Source organism: Schistocerca americana, chromosome 1, assembly GCF_021461395.2.
Source record: "Schistocerca americana isolate TAMUIC-IGC-003095 chromosome 1, iqSchAmer2.1, whole genome shotgun sequence".
Classification (NCBI taxonomy): domain Eukaryota; kingdom Metazoa; phylum Arthropoda; class Insecta; order Orthoptera; family Acrididae; genus Schistocerca; species Schistocerca americana.
In genome coordinates this window covers 531,428,037-531,445,308 of record NC_060119.1, presented here as the reverse complement: position 1 = coordinate 531,445,308, position 17,272 = coordinate 531,428,037, and the positions used below count along the sequence as shown (strand labels likewise).

Here is a 17,272-nt window from a genome sequence, read left to right as displayed (position 1 = left end):
GATACCTGTCATCTCGACTGCTAATGATACGAGGCTGTTGGGATCCAGCACGGCGTTCCGTATTACCCTTCTGAAGCCATCGATTCCATATTCTGCTAGCAGTCATTGGATCTGGACCAACACGAGCAGCAATGTCGCGATACGATAAACCACAATCGCGATAGGTTACAATCCGACCTTTATCAAAGTCGGAAACGTGATGGTACGCATTTCTCCTCCTTACACGAGGCATCACAACAACGTTTCACCAGGCAACGCCGGTCAACTGTTGTTTGTGTATGAGAAATCGGTTGGAAACTTTCCTCATGTCAGCACGTTGTAGGTGTCGCCACCGGCGCCAACCTTGTGTGAATGCTCTGAAAAGCTAATAATTTGCATATCACAGCATCTTCTTCCTGTCGCTTAAATTTCTCGTCTGTAGCACGTCATCTTTGTGGTGTAGCAACTTTAGTGGTCAGTAGTGTACGTAAACCTAACTAACCTAAGGACATCACACACGTTCATCCCCGAGACAGGATTCGAACTTGCGACCGTAGCAGCCGCGTGGTTCCGGACTGAAGCGCCTAGAACCGCTCGGCCACAGCGGCCGGCAACTCCCGTTAAAACTTCTAGTACTTGTAGAGGGGACTGAGCAGACAATATTTTGAATAGATTTCGGAAACGTACCGTCTCTGTGCTACACCCATTTGAAATTATATTTTTTAAGTAGGTATTCAAATGGACATCGTCGCAGGGAGCGCTTACGTCGGACTGGTTGGTGTAATTTGACGTCTGTCTTACCTCTCTAACCCGGTTAGAACCTCATTCACGTGTCTGTGAGTGTCAGAGCCACGTGGTCGAGTACATATTTCCATAATACACCAATATGAAAGTTCTGTATGGTGAAGCTCAAGGTAATAGAAGAGCTGCTCGTCGCCACTATCAAGATCGTTCTCCACAACGTCCAGCTCCATCTCATACCCTTTCCGCCACACATATCCAATGGCTTCGAGGAAGGGATACTTGCACCGTCTGCAAGCATAACTGAGGTGCTTCAAGAAGACGCTGAACACCCGATGTGGAAGAGGTCGTGCTGTATTGGGTTGAAGAGGACCTATCAACGAGTTTTCTTTGGTTATTAATGAATGGAACTGTAAAACGTGTGATTTACTGGGCCACATCTAATAAACTACTTGCAGAAGTGGTCGCATTACGATCAAGTTTTCAAATGGTTGTAGCACGGAAACGCGTTCCCGGACATGGGTTCCTATTCGAACTATAGTCAAGCCTCTCTATGTCTTAGATGTTTGTTACGTGAATTTCCGAGCACTCTGTAGAAATCTTTTAGTTGCACCGCCTCTGGCGCCCCTCGCTGATAACCTTGTCGTTGAGCGTAAGTAAGCTCCTTCTGGCGCCCCTCTAAGTTTGGTGCCTCAAGCAGCCGCTCGTGTCGCTTTTGGCTCAAATCGGCCCTGACTAAACTGCTAAGTATAGAAATCCGCAAATCGACAGCATATATTAACAAGGTATAAAGGTTTCCTGTTCCAATTAGTGAAAACTTTACTTGAAAACTGAAATTGTCTATGTACAGATAGTAAAAGGTAGTTTTTCCTTTTAAGTGATAGCAAATAAGAAGCCACTGATGATGCTGTAACTTCAGCGAAACATGTCTCAATAAAGAAGGAAAAAAATGTGTTCCTGCAAAGAGTAACTTATCAAAAAATCTATTTATTTCAATTTTGTTTCAGGAGTAGACAAAAAATGAAGGTGTATTGTGTATGTGCGTCTATGAGAGTGTCATTGGAATTCAAAGAGAGTCAAATCGACAGATGACTCGGCATGTGCAGTGTACCTGATGTGGCACTGCCATGCATAGGAAAAGGCCGCCACAGAACCAGTAAGCACATCGAATCGCTGTTTTCGCTAAGTTGTACTACACAGTGTGGGAAAATTTCTTAAGTACACAAATAATTTTTAACATTAATAGCTAGCTTTTTGGAATGGAGGTACAAACTTTTCTGTGTCGTTTGAAACAGCCATCGCAATATAGCTCAGTGACATAACAAGTTGGAATTTGATCGAAGGGCCCCACAAACCACTGCCCCACCGTCAGAAGACGTGGTTCTACAAACGTCTGTACCAAATGTTGGCAAACACGTGACTCATGGTTCGTGTGTACACCTGAGCACTTGAAGCTCAGTAGTGTGTGCTCTGCTCTTATAGAGGTCAGTGAAGTTGGCCACAAGAATATTCAGACTTTCATAATGTGAGCCAAAAAGTGGTTATGGTATTTGTTTATGGTGAATGTCGCCAACCTGTGGAGCAGCGATATGGTTTGTATGATGAAATATGTCCTGACTGTTCCAAAGTTCACGATCTGTCTTTGCAAGCACTACAAAAAATTTCAAGAAACCGGAAATGTGAAAATAAAGATAAGCCAACGAGAAACAACAGCAGTTGATGAGAGAAATGCAAATAACATTAGAACAGCGATAACGCACAGTTCACATATCAATAACGGGTAGCCTCAATATGTAAGTGGGATCAGTGATAGGTGTCTTCTGCGAATATTACTTTCTATCGCATTCAGTCCTTTCCACAGCTCCATAAACAGATTCATGCTAATGACATGAAACCAGTTACAATTCTTCGAGTGGTGGCTTCGGAAATTGCAAAGTGATGTGGCGATTCTGTGTCACGTTTTATATGCGGGTGAAGGGTCGTTTACAAACCACGGGCAAAGCGATCTGAGTTACACTACCGGTCGCTTGAAAATCTGCGCTGGCTGAGAGAAGTGAATGCACAACGAAAGTGGCCTGTCAAAGTGTGGTTCAGGCTTCTCAAGAATATCATCATTTGTCCCTGTTTTAGTGATGATGTCCTAAATCCCCATAAGTTCCTTATAGATACGCTGCAGCAATTCTTGGAACATATCCCTCTGCACATAATGCAGTACATGTGGTACCAACATAACGGATGTTCTGCGCATTCCGCACAGATGATCTCAGACATCCTTAACTGAATATTTGAAGGTCGTTGGATCGATGATGCAGGAAACGCCAAATGCTTTGCCTATTCACGTCAGCAAACACCTCTTACAGAACTAAGTGAACAGGGCGACCGTGGAATACTGTGTGCCAAGACAGTATTCGCCATCTGTACGAGCGACTGGGTGCCACAGTCAGCGCCTGCTATGCCGCCGGTGGAGCTTCACCACGTAATAATATGGGCGTTTCAGCACGGGCCGATGTCTGGTTCTTCAGAACCGTTTGTCTATTGATCTGTAAATCACTCCATATGCACTGTTGCAACTATAATTCTTGAGAGAATTGGTAAGCTCTAAAAAGGTGTACTAATTTTTTTTCCGGCAGTGTATATTCATGTATCAGGACGCATTCGGTTCATTTATGTGGATCGCAAAGTCTGTTTCCAAAGAGCCGGTTGAGTTGCAGACACTCCAATTACTTGGTGCATGATGCGACTGAGGTTGCTTCTATATTGGTTCAAATGGTTCAAATGGCTCTGAGCACTATGGGATTTAACATCTATGGTCATCAGTCCCCTATAACTTAGAACTACTTAAACCTGAGTAACCTAAGGACATCACACAAGGACATCATCACGAGGCAGAGAAAATCCCTGACCCCGCCGGGAATCGAACCCGGGAACTAGGGCGTGGGAAGCGAGAACGCTACCGCACGACCACGAGCTGCGGACTTGCTTCTATATTCACTGGAAGCTCGCTGGTTGTGTCCTCAATGCTCTAAAGATACATTGGATCTGTGGCGACAGAAAAACGCTCTGACGAGAACATTCTCGTACATGCCGATCGTGGATTTTTGCCTGTCTTTACCACAAACCATACTGACCTACCGGCCATACATACACTCCTGGAAATTGAAATAAGAACACCGTGAATTCATTGTCCCAGGAAGGGGAAACTTTATTGACACATTCCTGGGGTCAGATACATCACATGATCACACTGACAGAACCACAGGCACATAGACACAGGCAACAGAGCATGCACAATGTCGGCACTAGTACAGTGTATATCCACCTTTCGCAGCAATGCAGGCTGCTATTCTCCCATGGAGACGATCGTAGAGATGCTGGATGTAGTCCTGTGGAACGGCTTGCCATGCCATTTCCACCTGGCGCCTCGGTTGGACCAGCGTTCGTGCTGGACGTGCAGACCGCGTGAGACGACGCTTCATCCAGTCCCAAACATGCTCAATGGGGGACAGATCCGGATATCTTGCTGGCCAGGGTAGTTGACTTACACCTTCTAGAGCACGTTGAGTGGCACGGGATACATGCGGACGTGCATTGTCCTGTTGGAACAGCAAGTTCCCTTGCCGGTCTAGGAATGGTAGAACGATGGGTTCGATGACGGTTTGGATGTACCGTGCACTATTCAGTGTCCCCTCGACGATCACCAGTGGTGTACGGCCAGTGTAGGAGATCGCTCCCCACACCATGATGCCGGGTGTTGGCCCTGTGTGCCTCGGTCGTATGCAGTCCTGATTGTGGCGCTCACCTGCACGGCGCCAAACACGCATACGACCATCATTGGCACCAAGGCAGAAGCGACTCTCATCGCTGAAGACGACACGTCTCCATTCGTCCCTCCATTCACGCCTGTCGCGACACCACTGGAGGCGGGCTGCACGATGTTGGGGCGTGAGCGGAAGACGGCCTAACGGTGTGCGGGACCGTAGCCCAGCTTCATGGAGACGGTTGCGAATGGTCCTCGCCGATACCCCAGGACCAACAGTGTCCCTAATTTGCTGGGAAGTGGCGGTGCGGTCCCCTACGGCACTGCGTAGGATCCTACGGTCTTGGCGTGCATCCGTGCGTCGCTGCGGTCCGGTCCCAGGTCGACGGGCACGTGCACCTTCCGCCGACCACTGGCGACAACATCGATGTACTGTGGAGACCTCACGCCCCACGTGTTGAGCAATTCGGCGGTACGTCCACCCGGCCTCCCGCATGCCCACTATACGCCCTCGCTCAAAGTCCGTCAACTGCACATACGGTTCACGTCCACGCTGTCGCGGCATGCTACCAGTGTTAAAGACTGCGATGGAGCTCCGTATGCCACGGCAAACTGGCTGACACTGACGGCGGCGGTGCACAAATGCTGCGCAGCTAGCGCCATTCGACGGCCAACACCGCGGATCCTGGTGTGTCCGCTGTGCCGTGCGTGTGATCATTGCTTGTACAGCCCTCTCGCAGTGTCCGGAGCAAGTATGGTGGGTCTGACACACCGGTGTCAATGTGTTCTTTTTTCCATTTCCAGGAGTGTATTTTGAAATCCCATGATACAATTCTAGAACAGCTTTCTGTATCAGGATGCAGCTTCTATTAGTAAGTTAAAAATAGCCACTAACTATTAAAGTTAGCAGTTCGTAGTGGTGTCTAACTTATATTACCATAATCCAGGGTTTTCTTTAACATGTCATCCACTAACAAACTAACATTTATGATCTAACACACCGTCGGGAAAAAATAAATAGTACGCCTGGAAAGACAACATCGTTTTTGATCCGATAACGCCATATTCCACCTGGAGGGCAGTAGATGTACTGATAATGGTTTCACCAATGTCCGCCAACAGATACCGCAGTTGCACAGCTACCAGAGTGCCATCAGTGTATACCCTTTAATTCGGAATGCTCACAGCCAGATGGTTCAGTGTGGTGCAGACGAGTGAAGCAAGCAGGCTACCATGTCACAGAGACGCACTCGTGCTCCTCACATCTAATTGAGTGAGTTTGAGAGGGGTTAGATTGTGGCCTTCCGAGTGGTGGCTTGGTTCTTTCGGAGAACTGTCACACAAGTTGGACATGCTGCGTCAGTTCTGCAATGATGCTGGAATCGGTGCTCATGTAAACATTCTCACACCAGTAGACAAAGTTCTGGACGCCCACCCATAAAAGACGCCCACCAGGGTCGTCGTATTGTAAGGGCAGCACTGACAAGTCGTACAGCTACAACAGCACAGGTGAAAGGTGTTCTGAGCCTAGATGTGTCAACACGAACTGTTACGAACCAGTTATTATCTGTGGGACTTACGGCACGGACTCCTGTAGCCCGTCTTCCACTCGCGCCACTGCTCGACGGGTGTGGTCAGAGGATCACGTGCAGGATGGCGTGGCGCGCCGTGGTCTTCAGCGATGAAAGCAGATTCTGCCTGCATGCAAGTGACGCTCGTTTTGTGTACTACGTAGATCTGCTGAGCGCTGTCTCGTAGAGTGCATCCGTCCAAGACACACTGGCCGAACCTAAAGTCTTATGGTCTGGGGTGCGATGAACTGGACCTCTGGACTTGTCTCCAACCGAACATATGTGGTATATGATGGGACGAGAAGTGCCTCGTGCGGCACGTCAGCAAAGAGTGGAATGACGTATCCCAAGACAGTATTTTCCACCTGTACGACCGACTGGATGCCAGAGTTCAAAAGATGGCTCTGAGCACTATGGGACTTAACATCTGAGGTCATCAGTCCCGTAGAACTTAGAACTACTTAAACTAACTAACTTAAGGACATCACACACATCCATGCCCGAGGTAGGATTCGAACCTGCGACCGTAGAGGTCGCGCGGTTCCATGCTCAAGCGCCTAGAACCGCTCGTCCACACCAGCCGGCGATGCCAGCGCCAACTTTGCCGCATCTGAAGCTACACCATGTAACAAAATGGGTGTTTCAGCATGGGTCGATGTCTGTATATCTATTCTATATGCACTGTTGCAGCTATAAATCTTGAGAGAATTGGCAAACTCTAAAAGGGTGTACTACTTTTTTCCGGCTGTATATATATCCATATATGAGGACGCATTCGGTTCATTTATGTGGATCGCAAAGTCTGTTCCCGAAGATCCGGTTGAGTTGCTGACACTCCGGGTAGTTGGGACATGATGCGATTGAGGCTGCCTCCGTATTCACTGGATGTGAAGCTCGCTGGTCGTGTCCTCAATGTTCTAAAGAAGTATTGCTTCTACTTTGGATCCTTCCCGACAGAAAAGCGCTCTGAAGAGATCACTCTCATACCTGCCGATTTTGCATTTTTACCTATCTTGACCACAAACACTGCTGATGTATCGGCAACACATATGATGCAATCCCATGATACAATTCTAGTATAGCTTTCCGTTTTCTGATGTTCTACGTCCTTCCAAAGTAAAGTTCTTGTCATATTGAGTAAATAACATATCATGAAATATTTTTAATTCTTTTTGACGATCCAGTAACCGAGCTGACAACAGCTCCAACCCAGTATTTGAATATTTTACCTTTACGATATGCTTTACTACACCATCTAGATTTCAGCCTCAGGCCATTTTCAAGTGCTACAAATGTCAAAAATCGTCTAATTTGTATGGAACGCAACTCATCGTTAGAATATATCATGTTTATAAAACCAAAGCTATATAGTGTAACTATGACTTGTGTTCCACGCAGGTCACTTGACACTTGAAAATCTATATCTTGTAATAAAGAATATTATTTAGTAAAATGGCGGTTATATCTTTCCAGTATTTGAAGGTCCCTTACCGACTGTCGAGTATGTAAAAAAACCGATCGACACCCTGTTGTGAAATGAAGCAAGATAGTACGTTCTCTGTAATGTCGCTTGAAAAGGCAATCGTTTTGTTTTATTTTAAAATACGAAACCTCTTATCCCTTGTGGTAGCTTTTGCTATTTTGAACACTATTTTGAACATTCGTAACAATTTGTGACGAGGCAGCAGCAATAAAGTGACGCTCTTGGTGTTTTATGGCACGTTCTAGCGAAGCCCAGTTGGAAGAACTCTGTCCCGCAAGTACCTATATCCGTTTCCAGAAAGAATTTATTAGCCGAGCGGTCTAAGGCGGTGCAGTCATGGACTGTGGTGCTGGTCCCGGCGGAGATTCGAGTCTCCCTCGGGCATGGATGTGTGTGTTTGTCCTTAGGATAATTTAGGTTAAGTAGTGTGTAAGCTTACGGACTGATGACCTTAGCAGCTAAGTCCCATAAGATTTCACACACATTTGAACATTTTTTGAGAATGAATTTTTCGCCCTTTAGCAGTGTCTGCACTGATTTGAAATTTCCTGACAGATTAAAACGTTGTGCCGGACCGAGACTCGAACCTGAGACCTTGAGACTCGAACCTGAGTCCTTTGCCTTTTGAAGGCAAATGCTCTGCCGGCTGAGCGATTCAAGTACAACTTACGACCCACCCTCACAGCGAAGGGCAAAGGCAAAGGTCTCAGATTCGATTGTGGGTCCGGCACAAAGTTTTAACCTGCCAGGAAGTTACATATATTCTCATTCGATTTTCAGCTCGACACACACTACTGAGTTGTGTGCTTCGGTCCATACAGAGAAACCTCTGGTACGGAGTAAAACAAACTGAGACCTCTCTCACAAAAATTCATTGTGATTCACTGCAGATAAATAAATGGAAACCAGATCACATTTTAATGAGTGTATAATTTAATTTTCTGAAGTTCACAAATCCACAGCGGGCATGGAGGTGTTCAGCAACAGTCCAAAAGTCTCTCCCCCGCGGGTCTCAAGAGAAATACGGCCCTACAACGAACTTGTCACGAAAGTCAGGTCGTCCACCACACTTCGCGAATGCATGGCTCCGTACAGATCCCATAGGAAATCAGTACGTAACAGGAAAGGTACCAAATGAAGATCTTAACTTTGTCGTGTACTGTACAGAACGTGCATGAATTTAAAAGCGCAGCCAAGAATTATTAAACTCGACTGAAATAGTTACTCGCTGTTCGCCGGAGACGGCTGCTGCCACTCTTGAGACATGCAGCGTCACGTGCTGAGTGTGAGGTACGGCCTCGGCCTGTCTTTCTCGTAGCCCTCGCTTCTCCGCGTCTGTTGTCAATAGCTTTCGTCACAGGCTCTCTGACGTCATGCGCATGCTGCCGCTTTCCCCAACGGCGTCAGCGCGAGAGAAGAGCGTGCTGCGTTCCGGTCGCATTTCATAATCAGGAACAAGAAAATAGTGTACAGATAAACGCAAATACTCTGTCACAAAACCTGTGTCAAATATAAGACATATCCAACAAAATACTGATTTTTTTCTGTTCCTAATGTGCGTAAGTGAGGCTGGTACTATTAGCTCATCGTAAGAACATCTTATATTTCATGTCGGTTCTTTTGTGTATTGTTCAAGCACGGCCACTTTTAAATTGTAGAGAAAATTGTCACATGTATGTAAGAACCTGTATTCTGAAATCCATAGTGTGAAAGTAAATCAGAATTTTTGTTATAATTATGCATAAAACTTTAGTTTTGTAGACTGTATAATCTTCAGTTTATCTAATAATTATCATTTTTAATCACCAGATGTGCAGCTAAAATAAGCTCTGACAGGCTACTTAAAATAAACTATTATAATGTCGTAGGACTTTGTAAATTAAGAAAACGTTATGAAATAATCTTTTTAATTAGAAATTTTAGGCAATATATTTACACTAGAGTGCATGTCAGTATTAGCAGATGTTGGTTAAAAGACTGTCATTCAAAATAATGAGTGTCGTTCATGTAATACCCTGGTGAAACTATAAAATTCGACCTTACTTCTCTCCTGTTAAAAAAAAATGTAACTGATTTCAGAAGAGGAATAACGTGTTACGAACATTACAAGAAATATGTGTGGATACTACACATGTCATGATTAATTCTGATATGCTTTTCATTTACTTCTCTCACAGGAAACTTAAAACCTAGTGAAGCAAAATTAGCAGCAAGTAATAATGTCGGACTTATATAGAGGGCGATCAAATGAAAACGAGGCAGATGGAAAAAAAGCACGTAACCCATTCATTATTTCAAAAGTGATCGCCATAACTGTTAATACAATTATCCCACTGTGAGACAGATTGTGAGACAGACGGTCAATGTCATCATGGACAGGTGTTTGCGATTGCCTACGGAAGCGTGATTCTACTCAGGCGTGTACCTCTTCGTCCAAGCAGATCTACGGCCATGAATGGTTGTTTTCAGGACTGCTGAAATCTGGAAATCGCACAGGGAGAGATCGGAACTTAATGGCAGCTGTGTAAGGGTGGGACCACACTTTGCCAAGGTTGTTTCGACTGATCTGCAGAAGTTTCACTGGCAGTCCTTTACACGTCCGTCACACAGTCCCAATCTTTCCTCGTGCGACCTCCATTTGAAAGCCTAAAGAAATAGCTTAATGGCCGCCGATTTGCTTCGGACGAGGAGATGCAGGCTTGGACAAAATCATAGTGCTGTAGGCAACCGCAGACATTTTACCTTGAAAACACTGTGCGTCTTGTCTCACAGGGGGATAAATGTAAGAAGAGTTATGGCGATTACTTTTTAAATAATAGTTTACTTGCTTTTGTTTTCCATTTATCTTGTTTTCATTTAACTGTCACTTCTGTAGCATTATGCAGGGTGAGGTAGCTAAGTCGTAACAAAAAAATGGTTCAAATGGCTCTGAGCACTATGGGACTAAACTTCTGAGGTCATCAGTCCCCTAGAACTTAAAACTACTTAAACCTAACTAACCTAAGGACATCACACATACATCCATGCCCGAGGCAGGATTCGAACCTGCGACTGTAGAGGTCTCGCGGTTCCAGACTGTAGCGCCTAGAACCACACGGCCACTCCGGCTGGCTAAGACGTAACACCCCTTGCATCTCTCCAACCGTGACAGATACAAGGATGCCGTTTGGACAGTGAACTGCAGGGAGAGGGGCTACTTCAATACGTCACATTTCATGTTTGTGCTATTTTTTATTACAGATATATGAGGCTATCTTTAGTTTTTTTTAAATGGAACCCTATGTTAAATTCTTGCCTAACGTGATGGGCTTAAAAACACGGTTTCAAATATGTGTATATCATAATGTTTAGGCGAATAGTTTTTGAGACACACATATGTTCTCGTATCGTGTTCGTACTTCGAAGCGGCGTTGTCCAATGCGACCATTCCAGTTGACCACTGAGGAACTTAACAGGGAAGGCGTTGTTTTCCTGCTTCTCGATAACGCCGCAAGGTGACGCACGAGGTAGCTAGAGAGAAGGGTATAAATGGTCTGCTGGAGTAATCAAAACAAAAATTGTGTAGACAACAATGTTATTTTTTTCGTTTTCCTTCTTGCCAGCGGTTTTACAGAAAACATGTAAGATGCATTTATCGGTTATGATTAGAATACTACTACAAAATTGCCCGAAACTTTGTAATCCTACCCATACGCAGATTGAAAGTGTACGAAATACTAAGCTTCTATCATCGCAAATGCAGAGCTGGAGAGGTCTCTCTCTCTCATAACATGTATACCAATGTTCCCAACCGGTTTACTCACTCATTTTAAGCGACTTCAGTTCCCAGTGAAGAACTCATTTGCAAAAAACAATAAACAAAGCTCAAGGTGAAGGAGAGGAGTAAGAAAGAGGGAGGGGAAGGGGAGTTGATAAACTTAGTGGTGGTGGAGGGGATGGACAGGAAGATGGGGAAAGAGTTTTAGGATGTATATCCAATTCCCACACATATTTAGCAATTCCGACACCTTCCCGCATTGACCAGTAAATCATTAAGTGAATTTGCATGAAAGGGACAAATAGCGGCAACCATAAAGTTTTCTTTATAAACGTAATAAATGTGTCTTTCAAACAGTGAGCTTTCATGAAGTGTCCCAACAAAATTATCTACACCCGCACCTACACTCCAAAAGGCAGCCTATGGTGTGTGGCGAAGGATATTTTGAGTAAATGGTTCAAATGGCTCTGAGCACTATGGGACTCAACTGCTGTGGTCATTAGTCCCCTAGAACTTAGAACTACTTAAACCTAACTAACCTAAGGACATCACACACACCCATGCCCAAGGCAGGATTCGAACCTGCGACCGTAGCAGCAGCGCGGCTCCGGACTGGAGCGCCTAGAACCGCACGGCCAGCGCGGCCGGCTATTTTGAGTACCCCTGTCGCTTTCCGGTTGGGGTCGCGAAGGGTGTGCGGGGAGAAGGAACGCTGGTAAGCCTCTGCGTGAGCGCAGAGCGCCTCTGTTGCAGCGTCTGGCACCGTCGTTGGACGAGTATCTCAGTGACCACCCTGTAACGAAACACGCTGCCCTTCTTGGTTCGGGTCTTCTCTCTTTCCTCTGTGAAGTGGTTCTATTGATTGTTCGGCAAACGTGTAATCATACAATAACGAGTCTTTCCACATATGTATGCGCAACACGCTCATCTTTAAATATTTCACCATGTCCTTACTTTTCCTCGGGTGTATAGACAATGCAATAACATAATGAACAAATTATTATGTACTAAGCATAATTACAAATGTATAAGACGTGATTTATTGTCAATATTTGTACGGTATGTTTCTAAATATGACTCAAATAAAGATAAACGAGATTATAGAACGACGCACACACTCAAAGCCAGTTCGAGAACATTTTTCCACCCGAGCGACTAATCCTTTGGCTCCCCCCTTCTCTCTTGTACACTTTCGGTTAGTTTTCGCTACTAATTGTGATATACACTGTATACAAATCTTTCACTGGGGCACCCGGCGAACGGTCTACCCGCTGGGAGGCCCTAGCCACACGACATTATATTATTACTGGGGCGCCCCCCCCCCCACACCCCCGCGGCCGTTCTAATTATGATACGTTCTATACGGAAATTTTAGAATTGTGGCGCCTCCTCTGCCTCCTCTCAGCTTGGTGCCTCAAGCGACAGTTTGTGTCACTGGGGCCTTAAACCGGCTTTGCATAAATTGCAGCTAAGATTTTTAGAATTTCAAGCTGAGAAATAAGCGATGCTTCTCAGAAAAAGGCTTAAAACGTATACAACATGATACAGAGGTACAACGGGGTGCCATCCAAGCGCATCCCACTGACTTCTGGCTGAGCGAGAACTCACCGGCACGTCTTGTGAAGAGACCCACGTAGCGACCAAGGCCAGTGCAAGGAGCGCAACAGTAGCTGCCGTCTCGGTCCGCATGTTGTCTGCGACTGGCCGGAGACGCGCCGCCTCCGCCTTATAAGCACTGACAGCACCCAGCAGCTGACACGTTTCTGACCCGGGTTACTTGGAAACGACGCCAGTTGCAAGTTCTGAGAAGCTGGCATACATTCTTCTGTGTAGATTAGCTAGCCAATTCTTGTATTTCAACAAAATGCGTCTACACTGAATGCGATAGCGATACGCACATATCCAGATGACGGTAGTGTCGCGTACACAAGGTATAAAAGGGCAGTGCATTGGCGGAGTTGTCATTTGTACTCAGATGATTTACGTGAAAAATAGTGCCACCTGATTGGCCGCTCGACCGGAATTAACAGACTTTGACCGCGGGAAGTTAGTTGGTGCTGGACACATAGGACATTCCATTTCGGAAATCTGTAGGGAATCCAATAATCCGAGATCCACAGTGTCGACAGTGTGCCGAGAATACCACATTTCAGGGATTACATACCACAACGGACAACGACCTAGAGCCCCGGCGTTTGCGTAGAGATGTCAGTGCTAACAGATAAGCAATACTGCGTGTAACGAAGCCAAATTTGTCGTTGATGGCTTGTGGCAGCATACGAATGACGCGAATGGCTTTGCTAACAGCACGACATCACCCACCGCTCATCTCCTGGACTCGTGCCCACATCGGTCGGACGCTACACGACTGTATCGCCCTGGTCTGGTCAGATGATTCCCGATTTCAGTTGGTAACAGTTGTAGCGTTCGAGTATGGCGCGGACCCCACGGAGCCGTGGACCCAAGTTGTTAAAAAATGGTTCAAATGGCTCTGAGCACTATGGGACTTTACATCTGCGGTCATCAGTCCCGTAGAACTTAGAACTACTTAAACCTATCTAACCTAAGGACATCACACACATCCGTGCCCGAGGCAGGATTCGAACCTGCGACCGTAGCGGCCACGTGGTTCCAGACTGCAGCGCCTACAACCGCACGGCCACACCGGCCAGCCCCAAGTTGTTAACTAGGCACTGTGCGAGCTCCTGGGGATTGTGTGGGCTGTGTTTACAAGGAATGAAATAGGTCTTCTGGATGTTCGTGTACTTGGAGATCATTTGCCGCCATTCGTAGACGTCATATTCCCAACAACGACTGAATTTTCATGGATGACAATGCACCGTATCACCGGGCCCATTTTGTTCGCATTGGTTTGAAGAACATCCTGAACCATTCGAGCGAATGATTTAGCCACCCAGATCACCCTACATGAAGCACATCAAACATTCATGGGGCATAATCGTGCACAAAATTCTGCACTGGCAAACTACTCGCAATTATGGACGGCTGTGGAGGCAGCATGCCTCAATGTTTCTACAGGGGAGTTTCAATGACTTGTTGAGACCATGTCCCGTCGAACTGCTGCACTACGCCGGGAAAAACACCGCCCGACATGTTATTATGGCGTATCAGGTGACTTTTACACCTCTAAGTACGTCTGTTTATTAGTAGCCTAGTTACGAACACGGCCCAATTAGTTTCTGCCGAAATTGATTTTTTGTGAATTCTTACGCTAAAGATGATGTAGGATCTGAATGTAAAAGTATTTTTTGACAAAAAGAGGATAGATGTAAGTTAATTTAGAATTAGAAAATCTACCACAGGTAAAAAGAAACCTAGTTAGTAGATTGAAGATCGGTAAATCTATCCACAGAAGGCACGTGTTTGGGCAAATCGCACATCGCAGAGATCGGCCGCTGATGGCTCGTAATTCCCAAGTAATCTGATGAATCGCATGCTACGAAAAGGCTGTGTATGGTATTGTGGTTCCCTGTCTAATTATTAGGCATTGTTGTCTGCTTCCGCTTCGCCAAGCTCAAATTGAAGGAATGAAAGAAATGGTTACGGGAGAATATGGGCTTGGCAGCAGAAATGAGAAAGGAGAAAGACTGAGTGAGTTCTGAAATAAATTTTAGATGACAGTAGCAAATACTCTGCTCAAAACTCACGAGAGGAGGAGATGGTGTACTTGTAGAAGACCCGGCAACCCAGGAAGGTTACAAGTGGATTATATTATGGTCAGTCAAAGATTGCGAAATCAGATACTGCACTGTAAGGCATACCCAACTGCATATATATCAAATCACAATTTAGTAATGATGAAGGGTAAACTGAAGTTGAAGATAATCGTCCGGAAGAAACTGCATGGAATGAATACTGTAATGACGAGAGGGGGACGAAACGCGTTTCAAATTCGCTAAAGAGGTAATTTCTACGACGAGGTATAACATACTAGGCAGCTCAGTCGAAGACGAGTGGACATCTAGAAAAAAACAACCACATATGTTGGAAAGACAAATATTGGTAAGAGAAATGTTACACAGAAGAAACCTTGGGTAACAGAGGAGATACTTCAATTGATCAACGAAAGAAGGAAGTGCAAAGTTATTCAGGGAAAGACAGGAATACAATGTATATAAATAATTTAGGAATTAAATAAATGAGGAAATAAATAAATGTTGGACAGCCAAGGCGAAACGGCTACTGGTCAGATGTGAAGAAATCGAAACAGAAATGATTTTCGGGATGACTGACTCAGCGTACAGAAAAGTTCAAACAATCATCGGTGAAATTAAAAATGATGGTGGTAATATTAAGAGTGCAATGGGAGTGCCACTGTTAAACGTAAAAGAGACAGCAGATGGACTGAAAGAGTTCACTGAAGGCCTCTATATGGGAGGACGTGCCTCATGATGGGAAAGAAGAAGAAATTGGAGTCGATATGGATGACATAGGAGATCCAGAATTGGAACCAAATTTAAAAGAGCTCTGGAAGGTCTGAGATCAAATGAGGCAGATGGGACAGATAACATTCAGTCGGAATTTCTAAAATCGGTCAAACGACTATTCAGTTTGGTGTGTACAATATATGACTCTGGCCATGTTCCATCCGACTTTCGGGAAATCATACACACAATTCAGAAGACAGCAAGGACAGATAAGTGCGAGAAGTATCACTCAGTCGACTTAAAAGCTCATGTATCCAAGATGCTGACAAGAATAATATACAGAAGAATTGAGAAAAAAAATTGAGGATCTCTTTGATGATGCTGAGTTTGGCTTTACGGAAGGTCTAAGCAACAGAGAGGCTGTTCTGACGTTACCGGTGATAATGGGACCAACACTGAAGAAAAATCAAGATACGCTCAATAGGATTTGTGGACCTGGAAACAGCGTTCGACAATTTGAAATGGAGCAAGATGTTCGAAATTCTGAGAAAAATAGAAAAAAGCTATAGGGAAAGACGAGTAATACGGAATACGTAAAAGAATAAAGAGGGGTCAATAAGACTGGAAGACAAAGAACGAAGTGCTCGGATTGAAAAGGGCGTAAGACAAAAATGCAATCTTTCGCCCCTGCTGTTGAATTTATGCACCGAAGAAATAAAACAAAGGTTCAAGAGTGGCATTAAAATACATAGTGAGAGCATATCAAGATAAGATTTCCTGATGACGTTTCTGTCCTCATTGAAGATGAGGAATAACTAAAGATTCTGGTGAATGGCATCAACGGTCCAAGAAACACATGTAGGGACTGAGATTAAACAGGAAAATAACCAGAGCGGTGAGAAGTAGCAGAAATGAGAGAGCGAACAACTTAAAATCGAAATGGGTGATCACGAACTAGACAACGTTAAGAAGTTCTCTACCTTCAATGCAAAATAACACTTATGGATGAAGCAAGAAAGACGTAACAAGCAGACTATGACAGGCAAAGGAGGCATTGGTGGGCAAAAGAAATCTACTGGTACCAAACATCGATTTCATTTTGAGAAAGAAGTTTCTGAGTATGTACGTTTGAAGCACAGCATTATGAACAGTGGAAAACCGGAACAGGAGAGAATTGAAGCATTTGAGGTCTGATGCTACAGAAGAATGCTGAAAATTAGATGGATTGACAGATTAAGAAATGAGAAAGAAACAGCGAGGAACGTATGGAGACCAGTGACAAGAAGAAGGAACAGGATGATAGGATATATGTTAAGACATCAGGGAATAACCTCCATGCTATGAGGGGGGAGCTAGGGTAAGACAATTACTGGAAAACATCCAGCAAATAATTGAGTATGTAGGACGCAAGATGAACAGGTTAGCACATACCTCACTTCATCCAAACCAGGATCCACAAATGTTTCTTTTTTCCCCTTGCTCCAGACTCAGATCCCCAAGCTGTTGAAGCTGAAGAAAACGATTTTTGGACAACTTAATTCGTTAACGAGAAATTACAGAAAGTGTGCAAGGCATCTTGAGATTCATAGCGCCTGA

General features: G+C 44.9%; 1 protein-coding gene across 3 annotated transcripts in view; it reads right to left on the bottom strand.

Moving 5' to 3' along the window:
- LOC124605452 (inter-alpha-trypsin inhibitor heavy chain H4-like) overlaps positions 1-12,984 on the bottom strand; it is a 120,254-nt gene extending 107,270 nt beyond the window's left edge. For all 3 annotated transcript variants that reach the window (XM_047137138.1, XM_047137155.1, XM_047137147.1), the window contains exon 1: positions 12,897-12,984. In XM_047137138.1, the coding sequence (XP_046993094.1) occupies positions 12,897-12,977 (81 nt within the window). In that variant the 5' untranslated portion in view covers positions 12,978-12,984. The remainder of the gene's footprint in view (positions 1-12,896) is intronic.
- Positions 12,985-17,272: the final 4,288 nt, after the last annotated feature.